Below are 27,942 nucleotides of genomic sequence, written 5' to 3'. Positions count from 1 at the left end.
TGATGTCCTTACAGCACTTAAGCCTCAACACATGGAGTACAATGGATGTTGTAGTCTTGCAAGGGGACTTGAATAAACTTTCTGAATGGGCAAATGGTTGGGCTGCCACTTCAATGTAGCAAAGTGTAAAATTGTAAAGTCTGAGAAGCACAGATGAAATGCATAGTATAAGATTGATGGGGGATATCTTCAAAGAGGTGGAGGGATGGAGGATCTATGGGTTTTGGTGGATAAAGAACTGAAATTTCAGGGACAATTTACTAAAATTGTGAGGGTAGCACAGTACAGTATGGGAATGATATGGAGAACACTGACATATAGAAGTAAGGATGTTATGATTCTGTTGTATGAGGCTTTGATCAGACCACATATGAATTACTGTATTCAGATTTGGTCACCAGTCTTCAAAAGGATGAAGAGATGTTTGAACAAGTTCAGAGACAATTTACTAAGGTGATTTTTAGTCTCTGGAATGTAGAGTAGTATGAAGGCACAGTGAGGAAATGCAAATTGCAGTCTAGTGGATAGGACAAGGGAAGACATGAGCGAGACATATAAGTTTGTAAGGAGTTATTACTGTGGATCGTTTTCATAGAATGGATGGAGACAGTGGAAGAAAAAGATGCCAACCTTGGAAGATGTATAAGGAGGGTGTGAGCAGGAAGGGGGTGAGGAGTAGGTTTTTTGCATGCAAAGTTGTGAGTGGTTGGAATGCATTGCCTGGAAGTGTGGAGACAGTGTGTGTGTGTGTGTGTGTGTGTGTGTGTGTGTGTGTGTGTGTGTGTGTGTGTGTGTGTGTAATGGAGGTCCTGCCACAAAGACTCACTTACTTCATGGGAATCTAATAATAGTAATAATAATAAATGGGAAAGATCTTGAAGAAAAGATACCTTATATGATAAGTTACAGAGATGCACAAAACAGGTACTGAAGCATGACATGAATTCTAAAGTTAGCAAAAGAAACACTGAAGATGAGAGAGCAGTAGGCAATCAAGCATGAAAGAATATATTTTATCTATTATAAAGAAATTAAGAATTTCTTGCAAGTTTAATTTAATGTGCTTTCCTATTAATGTGCCTGCCTGCACATACATGCAGGCACCTTAGAAGGACAAACACACACTGATTGATGCAAAAGGGAGGGGGGGGGCTCTTGCAGTCCTAACTGGTGTACCTACCCTCTGTGGGTACACAAGTGATGGGCACTTGCAGTGATGATGGTCTCAAAATAATGGTCTTTTGGATTTTTGGCTATGTGATGCAGCCTAATTGGTTCAAGTTTGGGGAGTGTTTTAGTGCAGGGGTAGATTCCAGCAATAGTCTCTCTGATTTAATTTTTTTTCTATACAGGAGAGAGTTTCTTCCATTGGATCCGATTGCAAGAACAAAATTTTAATTCCGAATACAAGTCTTACCTGCAAAACATTGTGGGTGTGTAACACATTAGCCAAATGGGTAGGCTAAGGGTTACATAATATAGAAATCCTGCTCTAGAGACCAAACAGAACTTCTTTCTCCCTTCAGACTTCCAATAAACAGGATAATGTGTTATATGTACATACATATACACATTTTAATTTCAACAAACTCTTTGAAGAATCTCAACATAATGTGGATACAATACACACTGCAAAATAATTGTATATCTGTATTTTTAGATAGCAAAACTAATTCATTCACATTCATCATAATTATGCATGGCCCCCTTCTAACTAAACAGAAAAGAATTCTTTCAGAATACAATAATACATAATGTTATATTACCATATTTGGGGAATATTCAGGATTTGAGCTGATTCAGATTAGTTTCTGTGGTTCGTAAGTGTATTTTTATGTACCTGTGTGTGTGCATGTGCACGCACATGTACACACACAGGACAGCCAGCCCCACTTTAAGTTGCTCTCAATACCAACTACAATGGAAAGCATTTTCCTTACAGAGTATGGATTACCTACTCCAAAGAAAATGGTTAACATTTCTTTAGGCTGAATATTATACAAGTCTTAAAATCTAACCTTTCCAATAATGTGTTCAATGATAATAATAAGCTCAATGGTCATTGTAATGATAGGATAGTTAATTCTTTCTATATCATTCTGCTATATTAGTCAAAACATGTAACTTCAGCACTGTGGTAAGTTTGTTTTGTAGGATTAAACCAACTCATTTACAGTTGAAAAGTCCATTTTTCATATCCCAGATGAGATTCAAACTCAGTTCTTTCCAACTAAAAGGTATCACTGTGCCAACAGATAAGAAAGCTTTTCATCTCTGGTACATTTATAAATAAGCTTGCCAGCATTGGTGATGGAAAATATAAATCTAAATCAGAGCTGTGCAAATCATGGAGGGTCTCCATGAAATTCTGGATGTGTTACATATAGTGCATTGATGGGAATGAGAGTATTCAATATGAAGATATAAATTGATTAACAATGTTTTCACATGTTCAGCATTCCATTCCATATTTAATGTAGAGTTTAGCATCAAAGAAATACTTCTTGACATCAGCTTAAGCAAGAAAGACATTGATGTTTGATAGTAATCATTATATATTTCAAAAAGCAAAAACAAACATTACATTCTGTAATGTTTGTTAGCAAAAACAAACATGGAATATAAGCTGTGGTTTTTTTCCATACTGACAGTAATTTGCAAAGTACATCAAATATGTATGGTAACAGCATATATGCAAGCAGATATAATTATGTGTACTACTAATGAAACAGGTCTATTTCAAGAAACGAATTAAAATTTTTGGCCCTCACACAAATAATTAAAAGATTAAATAATTAATTTGAAAACAGAAAAGAAGTACACTGATTTTCAAAAATGTGTTTAGCTATACAATACTGTGATAAATCTGCAACTGTCAACATTCTTGTTGAATAAATAAATGTTTTCACTGGGTTACTTGAAAACTTTTACTAGATCCCACAGATTTTGTAGTAAGTCTGTCAAAGATATTTTAGTGCAACCAAGTGTGCTACTGTATAACAGAATTTTGACTCTCTAGTATGAAATATCAGCAGCCCTGATCTAGAATGGAAATTAATATTAATAAGATTAATTTCTTATACTAAAACTTATTATTCATGACTAACTTCATTTCATCTCTTTCTAATTCACTACATTAAGAATGAAAAATGTTTCCATATTGAGGTTAATTTATCTAAGAAAATTCTGATAAGTACCATTAGAAGATAGGCTAGCAATAGTTTCTTTTTTAATCATTACCATAGCTCTTGTTTTGAGAAATGCTATGAAAAAAATAGCATCCTACATAAATAAAGAATATAAAGTAAACACCTGATGTTATGAGTATTGCATAAAATGAGTTTTTTTTTTTTCCCCCATTTGTGCAAACAAAGGATTTAGCAATGTGATGTATTCGTTTATCACATACTGATAAACAGATTGCTGACTGACAATTAAAGATAACATGAAATAGAGTACTATATCACATCAATTACTGAAAATAAAGTTTACAATGTGTTCATTTTCAACTTTATTTCAGGCTTGACTGCACAATATTGAACTGATGGTGTTTGACAGCTGTTCTCTACATTGGATTCATGTTTCAATTTTGATTTTGACATGACAAATTTCTGAAGTAACTTATTATTTAAGAAAAATGTGTCAAAAAAATAAAAAAAAACACTTGAATGGAACAAATACAAGCAGAAATAATGTGCTTACCTTGCCAACCCACATGATATGCAGATGCTATATTTATTCCACTTAACAGTAACAGCATGAATTTTTACTAAACTCATGAAGTTTAATAAAAAGAACTTCATGAGATTTTTGTGAATCATTCATAGTCCTTCAGTTGGATATATATTCTAATATTATTTAATATTAATTTTAATTAATATCAAAATTATAAATGCATTATGAAATAAGATTAATTACTGTATTTGCTGTTGTGATTTTGGAAAAATTTTTCTTTCCAGATTTAATCAATTATAATGACATTTCTTGCAACACTGATCTCCCATTATAATGGACATCTACTGTGTATATTTATATACATATACAGTAGCAAACAAATTAAACTGAACAAGCTGAATTTTCATCAAGTTTTTGGTTTTAGTTCACAATAATTTTGGTTTTGGTTTACTATTTTCGGTTTTGGTTTCAGTTCACTATTTTAGTTGAGTGCTATTGTGTTTTAATATTTTAAGCTCTCTATGATGTTTATTAATAGTTGTGTGTTTTTAATAGTATAAACAAGTTGATATTTGTAGTGTTTAATTCATTTTGTGTAGCTATAAAATGGATACATCTCCAAAAAAGCATTCAAAAATACGTAGTCTTTCTCAGTACAGATCCATGACTCAAAGACAAATTGCCAGTGAGTGTGGTATTGGTTCGGGTTCTGTTAATGCAAGTTTAAAGAAGTTTAGGGAGACAGATACCTTTTCTCCTGACAGAAAAGAAAAATGTGAGTGAAAAAGGAAAACTACACTTACTAGTTAGGAAAAGCAAACTGAATCCAAGATTGTATGCTATAGACTTAAATAGAAATGTAGCGGTTAGTGAAATTAATGTTTCTGACATGACAGTCTATTGAAGATTCTTAGAAGCAGGGACAACTGCTCACAGACCAAAAAAAAGAAACAACTGTCAACGAAGGCTATGGAGAGAAAGAAGCTCCAGGGCAAAAGTGTACAAAGATTGCACTGTTGAGAAGTGGAAGAAGGTCATATTGTCAGATGAGAGCCATTTCTTTGTCAAGGAGAGTGAATACTCTACGTTCACAAATCAGTAGCTGAGAAGACTTCTCCCGTCCACCTTCAACAAGCTCCTTAACACCCAGCTAAAATATTTTATGGGATTTTTTTTTTTATTTTTTTACACATGACAGTCCAGGATCGCTTGTGCCTGTTGACGATATGATGAAAAGTGACCAATACATAAAAATATTGGAGAAAAGAGTGGTCCCACAGAAAGACAAAGAACTCATCTTCCAACAGATCTCGCTCCATGCCACACTTCAAAAAAAAAAGTGAAAGAGTTCTTCAAAAATCACAACATTCAATTGCTTCAGTGCAAGGCAACTCTCCTGACATTAACCCAATAGAAAATTTGTGAGCCATAATCTAAAAGAGACTTGGAAAATCAAATTGTGATACAAAGCATAACTTAATACAATCCATCATAAAAGTATGGATTTGAGATGCAGAAATAAGAAAAATGTGTTACGTGTTGGTGGAATCCATGTCTAAGTGAATTAATGAACTTATTAGGAACAGAAAAACACATACATTACTAGGTAAAGTTAGAGTTTAATTTTTGTACTTATTTTCTTGCAAAATTAAAATTTTTCTTTAAAATGTGAGTGTTTGGATTAATTTGTTCACTGCTGTATATTATACAGGTTACAGGTCAAATAATAACATTTCAGTGAGTTATAAACAGCTTACCAAATGACTTGGACAAAGTTTTTTAAGAACTTCCCCTTCACGGCAACGTCGTTTATCATAAACCCTATTTAATTAAAAAAAGCTAATATTTATTTTTATCTTAATAAAAATATCTTCTGTTAAAAAAAAATTTAGTCAATTTTTAATTATATACTAAATGAGAAATTTTTCCACAACAGACTATAACAGGCCAAGTAAGTTTCCCTTCAATTATGTAATTTTTGAATTACACTAAGTACTTTGGTGTACTCTAGAATAAACTTTACTACTACAATAATTAATCCTCACAGTAGATTTTTCTCGTAAGGACTAATTTAAGTGAAGCATTTTTCATTATCAAAGTCTCTTGTCAAACTACACCTGGTGGAGTGTAATCAAGGTTTGTGAATATAATAAATTTAGTTTAATCCTTTATCCAAGTATGAGCAAACAAAGTTTGCACCTGAAAGTATCTTCAGGACTGGGGTAAGGTAGTACAACACTGGGCAACTCGTTGCAAAGGTGGAGCAAGCTAACATCACTCCTATCTCAGTATCTCCCATAATGCAAAACACATCTCCTTGCAGATATGTATAATGTTATGCATTAAGGGAAGGGCCACTACCCAGACTAGTTTCGACCTTTATTGAGGTCTCTTCAGTGGGAGCCAGGCCCAAGTGGAGATACCAGGCAGAAGTATTAGCAAGGTCATCTTCCACTGAAGAGACCTCAATAGAGGTCGAAACTAGTCTCGGTAGTGGCCTTTCCCTTAATGCATAACATTATACATATCCGCAAGGAGATGTGTTTTGCATTATAGGGGATACTGAGATAGGAGTGATGTTAGCTTGCTCCACCTTTGCAACGAGTTGCCCGGTGTTGTACTACCTTACCCCAGTCCTGAAGATACTTTCAGGTGCAAAACTGTGAGCAAACAAAGTTTGCTCACACTTGGATAAAGGATTAAACTAAATATATTATAGTTTAACCAAGTGAAAAATAAACTTTCAACAAAAAAAGGTTTGTGAATAGATTAACATCTCTGCTCTCCAACCAACAGTAAATGGATAACCAACCTACTTTAATGAAGGGACTTGAAAAACTTCGGTGTTTTGTTCTATAGAAGGCCTTCTAGATTACGCAATCTTAGCCCATCCAAAGCAGTAATATATAACAAGCATAAATTTAAACCTTTTCATTTTATGCTTGTGCATCAATTTATTACTATGGATGAGATTTTGTGCATCGATTTATTACTATGGATGAGACTTGGATTCACCATTACACGCAGAATCCAAACAGCATTCAAAACAGTGGACAGAAGCAGGTTGTTCAGCGCCAAAGAAGACAAAGTCGGTTCATCAGCAGGAAAGGTCATGGCATCAGTGTTTTGGGATGCTAAAGGCATTTTGTTTATTAATTATCTTGAAAAGGGTAAAACAATAACCAGGGAATATTATTCTGATCTTTTAACCAGACTAGATGAAAAAATTCATGAGAAAAGACCTCGTTTGCAGAAGAAAAAAATCATCTTTCATCAGGACAATAAACCTGCCCCCAAGGGTATTTTGGCAATGGGAAAATTAAGGGATGCGCACTATAAATTGTTGGAACATCCACCCTATTCCCCAGATTTGGCTCCCTCTGACTTCTATCTCTTCCCAAAACTGAAACTCTTTCTTGCTGGTCAGCGTTTTTCTTCGAATGAAGAGGTGATTGCAGCTGTAGAGGGTTATTTTGCAGATCTCACTGAGAACCACTACGGGGACTGGATAATGGCGCTGGAACATTGCTGGAATAAATATATTAGTGTTAAGGAAGATTATGGTCCATGCGATTAGCTGAGTGACTATGCGCTTCGCAACCATATGCCTGAGAAAGGAGTGTCCTGGGTTCGATTCCCATCGTCAACATGAGGAGCTTAAGGATCTTTCTCAGACATAGCCAAATTAGGTGGTTTGGGACGTGGACAGCAGGGTTTTTCTCCCCAGCTTATCTGGGGTTTTTCCTTCTGCGAGCAGGAAAACCGGCTCTGTGAACACACACAGCTACAGGCATAGGACATACCAGGAGGCATAGGGCTAGCTACCTTATCCTCGGGACAGGTAAGGCTTAAAAGGGCTAAAGATAACTCTATAACAGGCCACTAGGCCTAATACCTGAAGGGAAGAAGAAGGAAGATTATGTTGAAAAATAAAAATAATTCTGAAATTATAAATTTGTTTTTTCATTGTTAGGCCAAGAACTTTTCAGACCACTGTTGTAATATGCAGATTATCATAACTTATATTGAGCTCGTGTTGCTACCTAGGATAGTTTTAGCAAGCAAGTAATCTGAGAAATGTTAAAAATGTTTCAACTATTACCTTTATTTAATATAAGGCTAAGTTCAAGCTTTTTATATCCTTTGCATTCTTTGAATGAAGTTTTATGTAAATGATCCTTTAACCACCTTACTGGCCATTATGGATCAAATATGCATCCTCATACGCTTCGTATCCATCATATATTTCAATGTAATATCAATGGTATTACAATTTTAATATGCACTTCGCATCCATGTTTACTTGGACGTATATATACGTCCTGGCCGGTAGTGTGGTTAAGACATTTTCAATTAAAAATTCCAAGAAATTATATTCTTGTTTAATCTTTTATCAAAGTATAAGTAAAGAAAGTTTGCATTTGAAGTTTCTTTATAACTAGGTTACCTGTATATAGAAGCTAATGACTTCACATTAATCACCTTACTATCCCATAATGCAAAAGACATATTCTTTCAGGTGTGTATAATGCTATGTATTATGGGAAGGGCCATTCATATACCCAGACTGGTTAAATAAAGGATTAAACAAGAATATAATTTCTCGGGACTTTTATTTTAATTTTAAACCAAGTGAAAAAACTTTCTACAACTTGCTCTAATCCAAAGTATTTTAATAATAAGGTGTGACACCTTTTCACGAATTGTATATGCAATATATGAGATTTTCGCATTACTTCACCCCTGATATCTCTTCTGGGTCTTGCTTGGATGAATGAACACAGAAGTGGCCACGATCGCTGCATTCCATTAGATGTTTCCCTATGGTATAGCCTCTACTGATGTGGCCTTTATTGCCCCCCCCCTCAGTGGATGACTTTCCCTGGGAGATAAGCAGTTCTGCTCAATGATCTTTGAGTGAGTGTGAGTTAATGAGTTAAAATGATCCTTTGGGTCACTCGAGGTTAGAGTGATCTGACGGATTGCCTAGTTTTTGGAGAAGACCCTTGACTTATACAAAGGCCTTCCTACTTAGTAGCAGGTTTTTGCCTGTCACTGAGTGGAACCACTGCTGAGTTTCCTATCCTGTAGTAATTCAGGTCAGGAGTGATGAATTTAGTAGTGATCCTTTAGGTTCACTCAATGAGACTTAGAATGATCGTGTAGCTGATTCAGTTTTTTGGAGAGGTATTTATGCACTTTAATAGTATCTCAATAAAGGTCAAAATGTTCTAGATAGTGGCCCTTCCCATAATGCAAAGCACACGTCTTTTTGGATGTATATAATGCTGTGCATTATGGGATACTAAGGCAATTAAAATCAAGTCATATCTTCTATATACAAGTAGCCTAGTCATTAAGAAACTTCACATGCAAATTGTGTTTGCTTACACTTGGATAAAGGATAAAACAAGAATATAATTTCTTGGCATTTTTTATTGAATTTATAACCAAGTGAAATAATTTGATATGATTATTTTGAAGCACAAAAAAAAAAAAAAGTATTATACTTAAGCTTATCCGTCTGTACTCCTAGCAGCAGTGCAGTAGTTGGATAAAAATTTGTACTAGGGTTCTTTTTTTGGCTGCAGAGGTTTAATATTACAGTAAGGGAACATCAATCTGCGAGACCTATTTGGTTGCAGTGGGGGGGTTCTGGCAGAAAAATTTGGCACCTTCATATGAGATTAGCCAACTCATCTTCAGCTGAGAAACTTATATAAGGTTCCTCTTATCTGGTGGGGGGGGGGATTCAAACTATGATCTTTAAATACATCCACTTGCAAGGGAGACAATGTATGCACAACTCCAGCAACATGTACATGAGTTAGGCTTTGAGAATAATAAAAGAGGTTTCAGTTATAGTTTAGGATATGCCAGGCATAAAAACAGCATCTCCACAATATTTTACTTCTTTTTTGTTGTTTTATTCTCAAATGATTCTGGGTCCACTAGGGAGATAGAATAAAGGCTGATGAACATTGGGATGTTAATGAGGAATCTTCTTCTAATTCTGCTCAGTTGGTTTGATTTTTATGGGTACATTAGCAAGACTATAATGTACTAATCAATGAATAAGATATAAGGAGAAACAACAGAATAAACCAATTTAAAATGCATATATGGAAAACTGTCGAATGCCCATTTTGGTTGGATGTGTTATAGTGCAACCCGTGCTACAAAATTCACATCAATTTGACCATATAAATTCATTTTTATCGATGTATGAAAGTTTTGAGAATACATAGCACATCACTGCTCATCTTAATTAGTCCGATGCAATTAATTGTAGGATAACTTTGAATACTTTATTAATTAATATAATTTTAAATATGGAAATCATAAAATTCAAATAAACAATAGCTATGCATCATGCACGCCATTTATATGAGAAGCACAAGAGGTTTATGATTCGTGGGGAGATTGGATTATCATTGGCAAATACGAGAGGAGTGAGAAATGGATATCAATTTTGATACAATTTTTAAATACATCCACATAATATGCACGAAAATCAGAAAAAATAATCACTTGGGAGATTATTATTTTTCCTGACTGAACCAAAAAAAGGCTGAAATAACTTGTTTTACTTATTTATACAAAAGTTCCAACCTCCTTTGACTATAATCATACAATCTGTGAGAGTTCTGACAGAAAACGAGACATTCAGTAGATCGTCAACAATTTAGAGAAAATTATATATTAAAAATTTGTCTATATCGGTGTCATAAACATGTCAGTTCACACTTCTTGCACACAAAACAGATGAAACTTGGAAAACAAAACAAGCAACTCATGACAAATGACACTATTCAATTGGGTTGCTTCACACTATAAGCAATCACAGCCACTAATGACTTCTGGGTGCTATTGTCTCAGCGCACACCCTGCCCCTCCTTCTGGGCCATTTAAAACCATGGGAATGCTAAGAATTTGACATGCCATCATCTGCACGTCTGTTTAAAGGACCAAAAGTGTCTGTATTTGCAACCGCAAAACCAGGCTATTAACACAAATGTGATACAATGTTTAAGCATCGAAATGTCTCTCTTCATGAGCGGTAGTATATTGTGTTTAATTTTAGGAACCATGTGAAGCCAGCAAACAATTAGGGGAGTCTTTAATATGAATCAATGCAAAAATATAATATCGGTTAAACTGCTTTTCCACGGGTGCACCACCATACACCTAGCAGAGCATGAATATTACCTTGATGGACCTGTGTTTCACTCAAGGTTTCTCCACGAGTGTAGGTCACAAAGATGCCTTCAACAATCTCAATCTTGAGCCTCTCTCTTCCATGTTATACCCATAGATTTCACTAGTGGATCTTCCCATCTTGTAGATGGTCTTCCTGGTTTTCTCTTTATTCTTGGTTGCCAGTTGAGTATTCTATATGTCCATCTGTTATCCCTCCCTGAGTCTGGCTATGTGACCTGCCCATCTCATCTTGCTTTCATATACTGCAGTTATCATATCTTTTATGCTTGATCTCTTTCTTAGTTCTGTGTTTCTAACATGTGCTATTTTGCTGATGTTGCAAATCCTACGTTCTATTGTATGTTGAGTTATTCTGAGAGTCTCTTCTTCTTTTCTTGTCGTGTCCATGTTTCTGATCCATATGTGAGTGATGGAAGAATGTCACTATTAAATAGTTTTGCAGAGATGTCAAGATTTGGATTTGGAGCCTGAATATACGTCCCTGAATTCCACTATATATATTTGATGCAACAGATTTACTTGACTATATGACATGATTAAAAAATGTAATGACTAGAAGTCGAGAAATAACAAAATAGAAAAAAATACTATTTATTATTTGAGCACACAACTTGTTTCATTTTCTCAAGTTATTTACACATAAGAAATAAAGGCTCTAATAACATCCTTAGACTATTTGGAATGCACTAACAGAAGCATTTAGAATACGTTGAACCAAATCTTAAATCTACAATAAAACTAAATATTTTAGCCAACATTATTCACCTTTTGATACAGACAACGAAAGGTTTGGAGAGAGTCGTGTTTGTTGTTTACATTTTCAGAGTATTTAATCAAGTCTAGAATAGAAACCTACTTGGAAAATTCCCATCTTATGGATTACTCACACTTTGTAATCAGATCACAAGTTTGGTTTTTCACTGTGTACCAGGGTGGATGGCATTCTTTGTTCAGATTTCCTTAACAATATAAAAGTGCCTTAATGGCTTTGTACTTTCATTTATCTCCTCTTCCTCCTAAACATAAATGATCTCTCATTGAACTGAAATCCTATCAAGTTTGGCTGATAACAGGCAACTCCATTTTAGCCTCTCCAAATGAATTTTTCCACTATATAGCTAATGAAAGTGCTTGACAGTGAGTTTCTGAAGAGACTGATTTGAATTCAATGAAATATCAGCTGACAAAAATTCTTAGCTTACTTTGTTTTTGGTGATGTTAGTAAATATAATTTTAAAAAAAAGTAGGAATTAAAACCTGAATGTGTCTCATAACAATAAATACAAGGATGTCCGAACAGACTGATATAATTTCAAGAGTATCATTCAACAATTAATGCTAAATGTGTACGGAACTTGAGAACTGACTTTTTTCTATAAATATGATATTCATTAGTATAATAATTTAACAGCATCCTAATTAGCAGTCAATATATGCTAATAAATATGCAATGCAATCCAGTTATCATAGGCAAGAAATTAAAAATATCGAAACAGCAGTTATATAAAAGTTCTTAAATTGAAATAAAAAAAATACTACCTGACAAAATGATCTCTTCCACCAACAGCATATTCACATGAGTTACTAGGATTAATGAAAATAGAATATAGCGGAACTTTTTTATCATTTTCTTTACAGGTTACAAGTCTGGAGAAGTAAACAAAACAATGAATAAGGAAACAAGTGAAAACTACAAAAATATAAAATAGAATAAAATAAAATATAAAAAACTATAAAATATAAATTTATAAATATAGGTGTTTTTTTGGAGTGTGTGAAATCAGTAAGTCAATATATAATTATCTATTTATTTTCTAGTATATAAGACACTAGCCAGAAAGTACAAAATTACTTGAGATAGCTAAAAGTTATTACTTTCAATTGTTTAAAATGGAAGTCATTTTTAAAATGATCAAGAAATATATAATGATTTAAGATTATAACTGAGTGTTTATAGTATATAAAGCTATAGTTAACTGAATAAAATTTTACAAACTACAGAGACTCAAAAGTAAATTTACAAGCAGCTTTTAAAAAAATACTAAGATATAGTGAAGTGGCATAAGCTGTTTTTGTCCTTCACTGTGACCAAGTTAACATATATCCTGAAATATTCAAACACTGAATATTTAAGGATATACTCTGAAAAGAAAAAAAGAAATCCAAATGTGTAATCATGATACTCAGTTTCTGCCAGTAATTAGTACAGCAAGGTTCTTAGATGACGCATTTATATACTGTGTTGCAGAAGGTGTCACATGAAAAACAGGACTGCTACTTTATGTGAAAACACTTTCACTTGTTATCATCTCTGCCCAACTTGGTCTGCTCCAAATTCTTCTTGTTCTACTCTAATCACTCTTCAAGAAAAATTCTCTACTTTCCTACTCCAACACAATGTATCATTCTCAAAGTTGGGAATGCAATCCTGTATAGAATTCAACTGAAGGAATTTGGGGATCAAACCAAAATATCTAATTTGAGGATCTGTGTTTATTAAAACTGTATAAAAAAAATTTAAAACATGTTAAATGCAAAATTTGCAAGTTTTATTTATTTACTTTTATTATTATTATTATTCCGGGCAACTCCATGGAGTCGACAGACTCATCGAGGGAGGCCCTAACATCATGTCACAAACAACTATTCGACATTCACACAGTATCTGTCATACCTTGCCTTGAACTCATTCACGGTCATAGCACCCACAACAGACTCTGGCAGCTTATTCCACTCATTCACTACTCTCCAAGTAAAAAACCTAGCTCTAACACCCCTGCTAACCACATTCTTGCCCAGCTTCCATGTATGGCTCCTAGTCCTCCCACCACCAGTCCTATTCTCAAAAGTATCTTCTGGATTAATCTTATAGAAACCCTTCAGTAATTTGAATGTCTCAATCATATCACACCTTTTCCGCCTATCGACCAATTTTTGCAACCCACAAATCTTCAACCTGTTCTCATAAGGTTCATTCCACAGACCTGCTATCATCTTGGTCACTCGTCTCTGGATCCTCTCCGCCTCCTTGCCATCAAAAAGAAACCCTGGCACCCATATCTAGGCACAGTAGTCTAGATGGGGTCTTATCAAGGCTCAATACAGATCGAGCTCGATACTTACTATATTTCCATACTGCATATTTTCATTCTTCACTGTAACAAGAATTTTATTATTACTATTGTTATTTTTCACCAGCAGGAATAATGAAAAATGAGATTGGTAATACTGAAGAACATTAATGCATAATAATGAATACCAGTATGACTAAATAATGCCAAAGCATCAAGAATAAAGATGGAGTTCTGAGCAAAGTAGGAATAGAATAATATCAAATCTGCCATTCTTGTTCACAGACTGCAGGAGTGGGGCCATAAGATGGTCGCATGTTCAGGATGCCTTGATGCCAGACATAATCAAATACTTTTGAAATATCGAGAACAATAGCATGGGTTTCTCCAAATCTTTCCATAGCTTTTATCCAAAGGTAGGTGAAATTAGTAAAAAGGTGAGCTGTGAACGAGAATGGCAGATTTCATATTGGTGATCGGTAATTGACTTTTAAGTCTTGAGATAATGAAAAAGATGGTTGTTAATAACCTTCTCGATCACTTTCAAAAGTACTAAGGTGAGAGCAATGGGTCGATAGTTAGATAGCTGACTTTTGTCTTCCTTTCAGAAACAGGTTAGATGCAGAATTCCATGCTATTGGGTAGATGCCAGTAGAATATGATAGCATATAAAGGATGGATACTAACTCTGGAGCACAAGTGCAAGAATACCATCTGAGCCAGGAGCCTTATTAGTGTCGAGATAATCAGAGTTTTCCTATGTCCTTCTGATGAAAGTTCATAGGAGGCATGCAGTGGGCAATTTGTGGTAGTGCAGGAGGTAATTTGCCTTGGTCGTCAAGGAAGGAATTGGAGAAAAACCTTAAGCCTAGAGGTCTGCCTTTTCCTTGGATGAGGTTATGGTACCCTCATGATGCAAGACAGATGGGAACAGGGAAGGGCAGAAGTTACATCCAAAAGCCTTAGCAGGGGACCAGAAGGCTTAGAAACCAGTTGAGCAGGATGCAAGTTTATTTCATTTCATCCTTAAGAAGTCTGCCTTTGGAATCGATTGGATATGAAGATATGAATATGAGAATTTGGAATTGGATATGGATATGAGGATTATTTCAGTTTAGTTCAGTTATGAGGAGGGAATGAAAAGTTCTGATAAACACTTAGAACAAAAAGTATATTAAAGCAACTGATATAACCACAAGAAAAAACATATCTTAAAACCCTTTAACCCCCATGTTTCATCAAATTGTAATAATTTGTTCTATAATTCTGTTATGATTTTCTGTTCTGATTTGTTTTTGTTCTTTTATTTTGTTATAATAATTTGTTCTTTTATTCTGTTATTATAAGAAGCCATGTCAGAAGTTTTGAAGAAATTCAAAGACACAGAGGTGCGTGCCATCATAAGTTTTTCGTGCAGCAAGAAAAGTCCACAACTGATATTCACCAAACTTTGCCTGAGACTAGGGGACTGTGCCCCAGCATATCCAACAGCTGCCAGATGGGTGGCCAAGTTTAAAACTGGGCATCCTGAGACAACAGATGCTCCCAGGTCAGGAAGACCTTCCACAGTGATCACACCTGGAAACATCGATGCAGTGCATTCCAATGATCCTTGATGATAGACGAATACCAGCAACCAAAAACACTGCAAGACTATGGGGATATCCAGGGAACAAGTTAGGGTCATTATCCATCAACCAACATCTGGACATGCAGAAGCTCTCAGTGAAGTAGATCCCCCACATGTTTGAATGCCAACCAAAACAGAATATGTGTGCTGTCATCTCAAAGGATTTTGGGTCATTTTGAGAAATCAGATGCAAATTTTTTGTCTCGTATTGTGACTGTTCATGAAACATAGCTTCATCACTATGACTCCGAGACCAAACAACAGTTCAGGGAGCGGTGACACAAAGGTTCTCCACAGCCAAAGAAGTTCCGAACCCAAAAGTCAGCAGGGAAGGTTCTTGCCATTGTCTTTTGTGATATGGATGGCGTAATCTTTACCAAATACCTCAAAAAAGGTGAAAAGTTACAGCAGCAGTTTATTCAACACCTCAGAAAGAAAAACATCAAAGGAAACTGAATAGAGGCGTGTTGCTCTTGCAGGCCAACACACCTGCTCAACACTGCTCATGAAACCCAACAGACATTACACAACTTGGACTTTCAATGTCTGCCTCACACACCCTATTTTTCCAGACTTAGCCCATCTGACTATTTACTGTTCTCAAATTTAAAGAAACACTTGAAAGGAACAAAATTTACCAGAGATGATGAAGTCATATCTGCAGCTGAGGACTGGTTTGTGCAACAAGGGAAAGATTTTTTTCTCAGAGGATTGCAAATGATGCAACAGCACTGTAACAAGTGTAACACTTCGTGGAGAATATGTAGAATAATGTGCAAGTTACATGGTTCTACCTCAATTTCTTCATGGTGATTATCACAACTTTTCGGCACATCCTCATAGTTCAGTGTAGCTGTTTGGATCAGGAGAGCAAAAGCAATAATCTGATCATGGAAAAGAGGCATAAAAATTCTAGAAGTCATTCCATGTGGCACAATTACAGTGCCACAGTTTACAAGGCTGAGATAGGCTGTGAGGATAAACTGTAGAGAAGGAGACCTGAATAAGACTGTGGTCAGAACTGTCAAGGAGAGAGACATCCACAGTGTATTTGGAGAGAGAACTAGTTAAGAGAAAAGTCCTCTGAATCAATCTTACAAAATTCTTTTAGTAATTTATGTGTTTCCAACATATCTCCCTCTCCTACTTTTCTGCCTATTAACTAATTTTTGGATTTTCACCTCTTTCTCATCCCCAAGAAAGCCAGGTGACTAGATCTTTGCATGCATAGCAGCCTAGATGTGGCTCCATCAAAGACTTATAAAGAGCTCATTTAGATTAGCAGTGCTAAGCAGTTCATTACTTTCCAGAATGAAGCTATCCATCAGATCTATTTAGAGGCACTCTGCCCATGTCAATAAACAGAAACTACTATATAAAAAACTTCAGACATTTTTTTTTGCTTGGTTAGAAAGTAAATTATAAAGAAACAAAATTTTTAAAAAGAAGATGTGGAAGAAACATAAAAAGAAATATTATAAAATGTATGAACAGTACAGTGAAAGAAAAATAAGAGATATGAGAAGAAAAGCAAAATGGGACCGTTAGGAAAGTGGCTAAGCATTCTGAAGGAAATTTGGAGTTCTTTTAGTTATGAAAAGGAAAAATTTTAAATATTCATGAAAGAATGACTCAAATGCAGATGAAAAGAAAATGACTGCAGATGAAAAGAAAATGACTGCAGATGAAAGATAAAGTGAATCAATCAACAACTTTGTTAACGTATGCATATGTACATGCAAGCACGCACGCACGCACACACACACACACACACACACACACACACACACACATTACCTGGACAAAAATATCTAATACTAGAGAAAAAATAGGCGAGAGAAGAAAAATGGATGAACTGAAGATCTCATAGATCTTGCAAAATCACAATGTAAATACAGCAAATGGACGGGATAGGATATCAACATGTGCCTCAAAGGAACTTGCAATACCATGAACATGGCTGTGCCTTTTCAATCTTAACTCTAAAAAGACTCAGAGGATGAACCAAGATCTAGATGTATTGACAAAGTAAGAAGTCCCTTAAAAGATTGAAATATAACATCCGATAATATTGGATACTGACAGATAACCGATTAATTTGGAGGAAAATTGTCAACAAAAAAGTTAGTAATGATGTAATGCTTTCATTCTGTATCCCCCATCCCTCCTAAGGGTGCATATCAGGAATCTGATGATGACTAAAACATTGTTCAAGAAGTGAGAATGATTGGCTGTTTGGTATGAGGCGTACTGGTGAAGGATAGCAAAGGCCATACTGCACCATTATAAAAGTTACACATCCACAGAGAGTAATAAAAAATAAATAGGTAAATGGCATCTTATAAACAAGAAAACAAATTTTTCAGTTAATTTTCTATATTGAGACTACATACTTGTAAACATGTATCCCAACAAGTTTTGTAAGCTGTTGGACTTGCTTCATCAGGGGTACCAAAACTTATATTTAAAAATAATAATAATAAAATAATAATTACACATAGCAGATGTTATCAAAAATCACAATTAGTACATAAAATAAGTGACCAGAAAAAAAGTTATATTAATTATCCCATACGTATTGGAACAATACTATTTGGTGCTGTCATGTTCTGTGGCATGACACACATCACATCACAGGTCTGCAGCTGTTAGATATTTTATGAAAACAGACCAAACTTGGTGTAGGATTGAACCTTGGATTTATTACATTGAGTGGGGATCTGGAGCATTTCTGAGGCTTCTTTCAACTTTCTTGTAAAACAATTATGATCAATATATGACATTTCTGTTTCTTGCCATCTACTTGATGAAAATCAAGTAATTTAGCAATGACCTTCGTTTGTTGTATGAAGAACTAATCATGATTTATGCCATCTTCTTTTTTCAATGTCTTTAATGTGTTCAGAATGTGAATCTCCCCCAGACCTTCCCATCTGGCCTACACAGAAAATGCCACAACAACAGTGAATTTCGTAAACTCCTGGTTTTCATGGGAGGATGTGGAGGTTTTGGTGGATGTAAGAACCTTGAGATTTTATGTATTGGCAACAAAATCACTTTAATGTTTAATCACAAAGCAACATTGTAACATTTTTGATGTAAATTGCATTCTTGAAATCATTTATATAATGGAGCTGTTGGAGGCATACTAAGAATTCAAGATTTCAAAAACGCAATTACATTACTTTACATCAACAATGTTACATACAAGTTGTGACATTGCTTCGTGATTACAAAGTTAAAGTTACATTTTGTACCACTGTATAATATCTCTATCAACTGTCTATAATCACAGTTTAGGGTACTGACAAACAGGTGGAAAAAAGTAGGAGATGACCTATCAGTTTTATCTGCAGTCTCATTTCCCTTCTATCACTGTGAATCCAGCACAGAAACATCAAAAGTAAGGATATTCATTTTACACAATAATTGTAGAACATCATAAATGACTGGATGTGGATTGTACAAAGGAGAAGAGATGGCCTATAAACAATTCAAAGAGTCTGTATAAATCATACATTTTTGGAAGTGGTTTTCTTTGATGTGTAGAAGTGTAAGCTGAATGGCATGAAGTTACTAGTGAAACCTGAATAGAAACTTGTAGTCAGGAAAAACAGCAACACAACCAATGTTGATCTTCAATCTCATATCACTGGTATATACAGGAAAGAAATCAGAATATACTGCTTGGCATGCATTAAACAACAGGTACACTAACAATGGCATATGTAACTTCTGTAGTTGGTACAGCAAGTCAGTAGATGGAGTAAGATCACATTCAATGCACCTAATGTCATCCATTTGTGGAAAAAAATTTGTGCAAACATTTGTGCAAAAAGTTTATATAATCTCTTCCACATACGTACTAAATGGGCTATCACAATAAGATATATGTCAGGAAGTTCAATGTTACACATTAAACTTCCTGACATAGAGAAAAAATACGAGTCTAGGATGCTTACATAAACACAGTTATGTTGCAACTGTTTCTGCTGATGCAAGAGTAGATTCAACTGCTTCAATATAAACACATTGAATGGATGATTGCATGCCTTGATGATGGATAGGATCCAACCATTACAGGGTACTCTTCCTTAGACTTGTGTCTCACATAATCAAATTCTCAATGAACACATGTACAATACAGGTGAAGCAAGCAAAATTGATCAGTATCCCATTCTGTAGAGGACAGAGTACAAGGATATTTAATACTTTCCTGTACTTTTCTATTAGCTGACAAATGTGTATAAGGAATGTAAGTTTTATGTCAAAAAAAAGTCCTAAGAACTTATCTTCTATCGACACTGGGATAATAGTTTATTCCATCCTTAACTGAGGTTTGGGTAAAAATTGCACTTTTGCCAAAAGTGTGAGCAGACACTTTTCTGCTGAAAACTTGAATCAACTACTAAGAGCATGTAAATATATATGAACAACTGCTTAATGAAGTTGCCCTTCAAGTTATTCTTTAGTGATCAGGAATGGGAAATTGCTGTTACCAATCATTTTTGGGAATTCCCAAAAATTTCAATTTACTGCTTCAGTATTCACAATTTCTCTTAAATAAGAATTTTTGTGATTATATTCGGGTCATAAAATGTTACAATAATGAACCATATAGTTTAGCATGAAAAGAAATAAAATTTAATTAGTGTTATATGTTAAAAAAGACTCAAAGTTTGATATAAATTAATGATGTTCAAAAATTTATATTCTGGTTAAATCCTTTATCCAAGTGTAAACAAACAATGTTTGAGCATGAGGTATCTTCACAACTGAGCTACTTGTATATAGAGGCTAATGACTTCACATCAATTGCCTTAGAATCCTTTAATGCAAAGCACACACCCTTTCAGATGTGTATAATGCAATACATTATGGGAAGGGCCATTACCCTGAAAAGTTGTCAGTATATACGTTGCTTCATATAAAGTCATTTCACTTCTTAATGATGAAAATACCTTACTTGATTCAATTGGCTTTGGTTTTGCCATCAAAAGGAATATATTTCTCACTAGCAATATTTTAAATCCTCTTCTAAGTCAAACAGTTTATAATTTTCAATTTCTTCATTTGTATTGTTTTCTGTTTTAAAATTTTTCTACTGAAGGGAGCATTTCTTTGAAAATCGGATCCGTTATCAATTTCACAGATTCCATAATTTCATTTTTAATTGCCATAACAAAAATATCATTAAATCTTGTTTCAAAAATTAGGGTTATTCAGAAAATGACAGAATATTCACAAAGGATGGAAGATGAATTAATGCTAAGTAAATTATATATTCTGGAAAAAAAAATGAGATAAAAATTCTGATATGGATCACATTATTAAGATCACTAAATAATGTGATCCATGTGAGAAATGTGCAAATATTTACTCAACTTTTTCCTTGTACTTCTTCCCAAAAAGAAGGGTGACTGTTGTACTTGTTTAAGTTACTTTTAGAACAGATATCATGTTTATTTCTAAAATGAAGTGAATAATGGAAATGTTTATTCATAATGAAAGATTAAAATAAAAAAGTCTTATTATCCAATAACCAACTATATTCTTAAAATTTTTCACAGAGGACTTCACTGTCTGGTAAAACATCATGTTGCTTACTGAATGCCTAAAGTGCCAGTTTCTGTCCCACTTACTCTCTTAACACACACAGTGTGGGCAATGACTTTCAAAGACATGCCAAAATATGCATTTTCTATAGGCCTAATCTTTAGAGGCACCTGTGGCATAATTAAAATTAACATTAACATAATATCCAGTGGGATAAAGCTTGTCTTCTCCACAGATGCAAGTTTAAATATGAATGCCTTTTCAAAGAAAGTTGCAAAGCCCTTTTACATCGGCCAAATTTGAATCAAAATGACTGTCTCTCTCTCTCTCTCCCAAAAGTTTGGGAGATTCTTATCTTATGCAATTATCAATGAAATAGTTCTTAAGAATTATTTAATAATATTTTATTAATATTAATGTTTGGGCACGCAGCAACAATTTTAATTGGTAATCCACCGACTGTTCTGTACTTTGTATTCCATTCCTTTAACTTCTTGTTCTACACTGATGATGTACTGTTACTTTCAGTAAGAAATATTTGTACCTTTAATTCATTAAAGTTATTACTGTTGGTTTTATATGTGTTAAGTTATTAATTTTCTATAGGCATTTTCATAAATGGCATTCTGATGAACTGGTCACCATCATTCCTCACTTTCCTTTCCTTTAATCCCATAGAATTTGCATGCAGTTGCTGGCCAACATCCATACACAGTTCAGTTTCAAATTAACTTATCATTATCCATTTTCATTCCATCTATTTCTGTTCTTTGGAAACAGCCTTACTCACACTTTTCATAAGGACTACAGCCTCAAGCTATTCAAGAAACAACCATAATTGCCACCTTTTTCTTTAAGCACTTTTGGACAAGTGCTTTCTCTTTAAGGAGGCAATTCTAACACCCATGTTTGTGGTTCTTTAAAAATATATAGTATCCTTGAAAATTGCAAATGCATTATTATTTTGAAACAGTTCAAATTCATATTTCTTAAATAGCTTTCCTATAATGATTCAACATGCATGAAAAAACTAGGGATTTACTTTTAAACATGTATTTAAAAGGAGAGAAGTAACAGATTTTAGCTAGTTACAAGCTTTTATCTGTCTATAAAAATGTATGCAACTTATACAAAATTTGTTCAAACTTACTTGTCTGGTTTCCCCTCTCTAAGATCAATTTCAAATACTACAGCATCTTCTCCACAACTTAGGAATGTGTGTGGAGAGTCCATTTGAATGGCAAGCTTAAAAATAATAACATTATATAAAGTCAAAGCAAATAAATACAAAGAAATGATGAGATGATATACTAAAAATTAACACAGGATGTGTAACTTCATATTCTGTTAAGTTTCTACAACTACTGGATTATTTCTGCTAGCAATGAGGTTTCTCAGTTACAGTATGTGATAAGCTCAGTGACTAAAATATCAGAAGCATTCCCATGCTAAATGGAATCTTCATATGTAACATATGACTAATGACATGTAGCTGACAGACAGGAGAGTGCCTTTGAGAAACACTGTCTACATTCAAGCAAGTGCAGTAATGAACAAATGTTGTGAGCTCGGTAACTTTAAGCAGGAATGATAGCGGGAGCCAGGCTTGTGGCCTACCTGAATATTACTGCTAAGTATACTCACTCATGTTTACCATTTATTCTGCATGTGGTTATATCACTTTCAATAGGATAATATGTAACAAGGCATTTATCAACCAAATAAATTATAATGAATTAATTATTGGTTAATTAATTAACCATCTCTTTTCATGGTATTACACAAAAAACAACAAATCATAGAGTTACTTATTTAACTAGCTTATATTTCACTGGATTTCAAATCAGCATCTTCAGAGCAGAACTACATGCTACAACATACATGTGACATGAGTACATGAAACAATTCAAAGTGTAACAGGCAAAAGACAATCCACCCTCTAATGTTGTAAAGTAAAGAAGCTTTTGCAGTTGTTTTGAAGGTCAATCTAATAGTAACTGTCTCCTAAATTTTTGGCAGATTAATGCAGTCATATTTGAGGTTAAAAGAATGCTTCAAAGCCATTACCGACTAAAAATGTTCTCTCCAACTAGTAATGACTTCTATATAGCACACTAGTTTTCTTCCATCTTCTTCTTCTTTTCAACCATTTTCTGTCCACTGCTGGACGAAGATCTTCTTCAGTTCCTTCCACCTTTCTCTGTTCTTGGCAATGGTTGACCAATTTTTCCCAACAAAATTTGACAATTCATCACTCCACCTTCTTTTAGGATGTCCTCAGCCTTGTTTCCTTTTTTTTGGAATCCAGTTCATTAGTATGGTGGTCCATCGCTCATCTTCTCTTCTAGATAGATGTCCAGCCCATTTCCATCAACTTCTCCATTTTTCTTTGAGTTTATTTGTCAGTGCTTTTGTTAGAGAACAAGTTTCGCAACCACATATGATGACTGGAAGTATACACTGGTTAAATGTCTTCTTTTTTAAACTGGACAAGCCTTGGTATAAAAATTAATAACAGAAACTTAACACACCTAAGATATGAAGATGATATCATAATTTTTGCAAACACTCCAGAAGACCTTAATATAATGATAGAAGACCTATATCATGAAAGCAGAAAAGTTGGTCTAAAAAAATATAGAAAAAAAAAAATCATGTTTAATCATTTGTAACACCAAAAAACATAATAATAGAAAACAATTTCTTGGAAGAGTCTCTTCAAATACATATTTAGGTCATCTCATTGATCTAAACTATGGACTCCAAAAGGAAATAAATAGAAGAGTTCAACTTGCCTGGAGTGCATTCAGATTATTGAAAAGCAATTTTCAAAACAATGATGTCCCACTCTGTTTAAAAAGGAACACATTTAACCAGTGCATACTTCCAGTCATCACATATGGTTGCAAAACTTGGTCTCTAATAAAAGCACTGACGAATAAACTAGCAACAACTCAAAGAAAAATGGAAAAGCTGATGCTAGGAAAAGCTGATGGTACATTAAAAGATAAGCAGCAAAACTCCTGGATAAGAAGCCAATCCATTTCCATTTTAGTCACTTGTGACATCATTCTTCACCACAAGCGACTAAAATGGAAATGGACTGGACATATATTCAGAAGAGAAGATGAATTGGATTCCAAAAGAAGGGAAATGAGGCTGAGGATGTCCTAAAAGAAGGTGGAGTGATGTCAAATTTTTTTGGGAAAAACTGGTCAACCATTGCCAACTACAGAGAAAGGTGGAAGGAACTGGAAGAGGCCTTCCAGTTCCTTCCAACAGTGGACAGAAAATGGCTAAGAAGAAGTGGAAAATAATGGCTCTTTGCTTATTTCAATGGACAGGTGCTCTAAGTTGATCTGTTTTCTAATTTCATGATCATATTGTAAAGTGGATCTCTTTAGTCTAGATTTTCTTGTCTAGGCATTGAGAGTCCTAAATGAGATGTGATCCTGTTGTTGGCTCTTGATTCTGTTAGTGAATTTAACTATGGAGAGTTTTCTTCTGTCTTCTAGTATGTGAAACCCACACAACTCTTGTTGAGCTTTTAAATTATTTGTGGATGAGACTGCACCTATAATAATTTTTTCTGCTCTTGATTGTACTCTGTCAAGTTTTTCTTTTGAGCTAGTAGAAGCTGGAGCTCAAATTGATGAGGCATATCCCATAGTGGGTTGTATGAGTGCTGTATACATAGTTTTGAGTGTCTTCAGCTTTGCACCCAACTTTGTTTCACAAAACCTTTTGATGATATTAAGCTTTTTAAGAACTTTATTAGATATATTTGTAATATGAGTTGCAAATCTCAGTTCAGTATCTAGGGTTAGGCCTAAGTATTTTGGAGACTGTTTTTCTTATTTTGGTATTATATACTATTTTGATTTAGGGATTGCAATTATGTTTATCTTTTCTATCAATGGAGAAGATACTAAATTTTGTTTTTTCTAGATTTATCTGTAATTTAAGTTCCTTTGTCCATCTTTCTAAGCCTTTTATTGAATTATTTAGGACTTTTTCAGATTGTTGAGGATTACTGCTTGTATGCCAGATTGCTATATCATCTGCATAGCATGCTGTTTTTCTGTTATTTATTATGGGAGGATGGATATTGTTCATATAGATGAAAAATAGGAGTGAGTTTAAGACAGAACCTTGTGGGACTCCAGCCCAAGTTTGATGCAAGTTTGTTGGAATAAATTCCATTAACTTTTACTTTCATTTTTCTTCCTTTCATGAAATCTGAAATCCAAATTAATGTGTTCCCCTTCATTCCAATATCGTATGCAATTTTTATTAACTTTTGTCTCCAGATGCAATTGTAGGCAGCTGTGAGATCCAAAAATATTGCTGTTATCTTCTTTGGTGGTTTTTTTTTTTGAAATCCATCTATGATTGATTGGCAAAGATAAAATAATTGATCTTCTGTACTTCGTTTTCTAAGGGCCAATTCATAAGTCTAGTATGTATTATTCTTTTGTTTAGTTTACAGAGAGTACTAGTCAAAGCTACTGGTCATCATCATATGTATCAAGGATTTAGGCCTAGCGTGGCCTGTTCCAGACTTAGAAGTCATCGTAGAATTGTTTAAGAGGACAGACTGGTTTTCTTTTTCAAAGCTATTGGTATGTAGCCTTTCTTTTAGGCTTGCACGGTGATCCGAATGCATTTTTGGAAATTATGGAGACAACTACCGTGTTTGAATAAAAACTTTAGTTTACTATTACTAAAAATCTATTGGTATGTAGCTTTTACATTTCCTAGGGTTCTTGTTAGGTTTTAGTAAGGATATAATGACTGATGTTTTCCAGATTTTTGGCAGTTTACCTGTATTCCAGGAAGTGTGGAGTTAATGGAGTTATAGTAGTGGGAATGGTAGATTTCTATGTGCTCCAGAGTACCGCATCATTGAAAGTCACTTGCTCTGCTCTGCTTACAGTGATCAATTTCAGAGACTCAGTTTCACAGTTAAAAGTGTTATTGTTGCAGTTTGTGTCCCCTGGTCAGTTACTTCAGCCTTTGTGTACTATGAGTAAGAAACATAAGATCTGTGAAGAAAACAGGTCATTTCATAATTTAACAGCTTATATTTAAATCAATCAAGTATTTTATATTGTTCTCCCAGTAGTAAAATGATTTAACAAATATAGTAATTCAATACATATAACTATTACCTTGAAAAAAATGCAGAGTTTATTTTTATTTAAGTTCTGTCTAAAAAGTGTGCAGCCTGTGATACTACCACTCATCATATATTGGCCCTCGTATAGAATGAAGTTGGCCACGCCTCCTTTAGGGTATTGTTTGGCTAGTATATTTGCCATCTGTTTGTTTGTTACTGCAGTATTAATTCCTAAGGAGATTGTGTTTGAAGAGTGATCAGTATCTGGAAGTGTTGCATTATTTAATAATCTGATGATATTCCAGTGTTGTGAGTCTTTTCTTGGATCTAGTCTACTGCAGAATTCTTCCCATTTTTTTGTTTGTAGTTTGAAATTTCATCTTCAATTTTTTGAGTTAATTCTGTTAACTTCTTTCTGTTTTTCTTCTGTAGTATTTTGTTTTAACTGTTCGTTGATAATATCTCTTTTGGTGATCATAGCATTGATAGTATGACCCGACTGGCAAAGCTAGCAGTCTATCTGGATACACTAGCTGCTAAATTTTAATTAATCATTCTCCTATAACAATTTAAATTTAGAAAATTTTCTTTCTTTTGAAGAGCTTTCCTGACATGACTTTATTTAAATAACTATTACTTTTTTTTTTTTTAATGGTGTCCTGAAATCCAGAACAATATATTAAAAAACAAAAAATACAATGCCTACAAATGCAAATGCATATGGATGATGGTGGTGTACCTAAAGAGGAGTGACATTTCATGCTAATTATGTGACCAACAGAAAAAGCAATGAGGATAGATGGTTGGAATATTATCACCAATTACACATATGAAAGCATTTTTCTAATGAAACATCTATCAACCAAATCATTCTATTACAAACCTGATGTAATTCCTTTTAGAAAACTGTGCACACAAAAATGCAAAGAAATACAACATTAGCTTGATACCTTATGAGCAGCACCTCGATGTTGGGCAAGCCGTCGTGTAGCTTTACACACTCCAGTAGATGACAGTTCAGCAATTCTTACTTGTCCATCTCTAGCACAACTGACAATGTGGCAATCACCACTTAGAGGCATGAATTTTGCCTAAGTTTTTGAAAAATGAAATATAACAATTATCCATTCTGTTATTCCTATACAGTTATGTAAAAATTAATTATAAATCTACTTATCTGAAAGCATACTCTAAGAAGAAATTTCTTAAATAATAAAGCATAGGTCAAACAGCAGTTAGATGTAACTGCAATTAACATTTTATCATTATTATTACATGAGCAACTCCATGGAATTCAAAGAAGGCCCTAAACACTCAACCAAGCATTGACATTTGCAAACAGCTTTGGACTCATTCAGCATTAATGCCTCCCACAATCTCTCCAAGCAAAAACTCTAATCCTCACCCCCTTGCTAACCATATTCTTGTTCAATGTCTAGGGATGGTCTCTAGTCGTATACTGGAAAAATTTCTTTTGTATCTATCCTATGAAAACCTGTAAGTAATTTATACAAATTACTTACAGGTTTTCATAGTAGATATATATAATAGGAGATATAATACAGATATACATCTGTATTATATCTCCATTTTCTTCCCTATCAACCAATTGCTGCAACCCACCAATCTTCAATCTATTAAGGAGCATTCTACAGACCTGCCATCATCTA

General features: G+C 34.3%; 1 protein-coding gene across 2 annotated transcripts in view; it reads right to left on the bottom strand.

The window, feature by feature from the left end:
- The window catches only part of LOC150107013 (DDB1- and CUL4-associated factor 8-like), a 263,903-nt gene that overhangs the window by 153,952 nt on the left and 82,009 nt on the right, over window positions 1-27,942 (bottom strand). For both annotated transcript variants that reach the window (XM_090393388.1, XM_090393389.1), the window contains exons 3-6: window positions 27,223-27,363; window positions 22,304-22,398; window positions 12,436-12,543; window positions 5,433-5,496 (exon numbers count right to left, since the gene is read on the bottom strand). In XM_090393388.1, coding sequence (XP_090249514.1) covers window positions 5,433-5,496; window positions 12,436-12,543; window positions 22,304-22,398; window positions 27,223-27,363 — 408 coding nt within the window. The remainder of the gene's footprint in view (window positions 1-5,432; window positions 5,497-12,435; window positions 12,544-22,303; window positions 22,399-27,222; window positions 27,364-27,942) is intronic.

This window comes from Typopeltis vanoorti, chromosome 5 (assembly GCF_054136105.1).
Source record: "Typopeltis vanoorti isolate ZY-2024b chromosome 5, IOZ_Tvanoo_1.0, whole genome shotgun sequence".
Lineage (NCBI taxonomy): Eukaryota > Metazoa > Arthropoda > Arachnida > Uropygi > Thelyphonidae > Typopeltis > Typopeltis vanoorti.
This window is presented reverse-complemented; position numbering and strand designations above follow the sequence as displayed.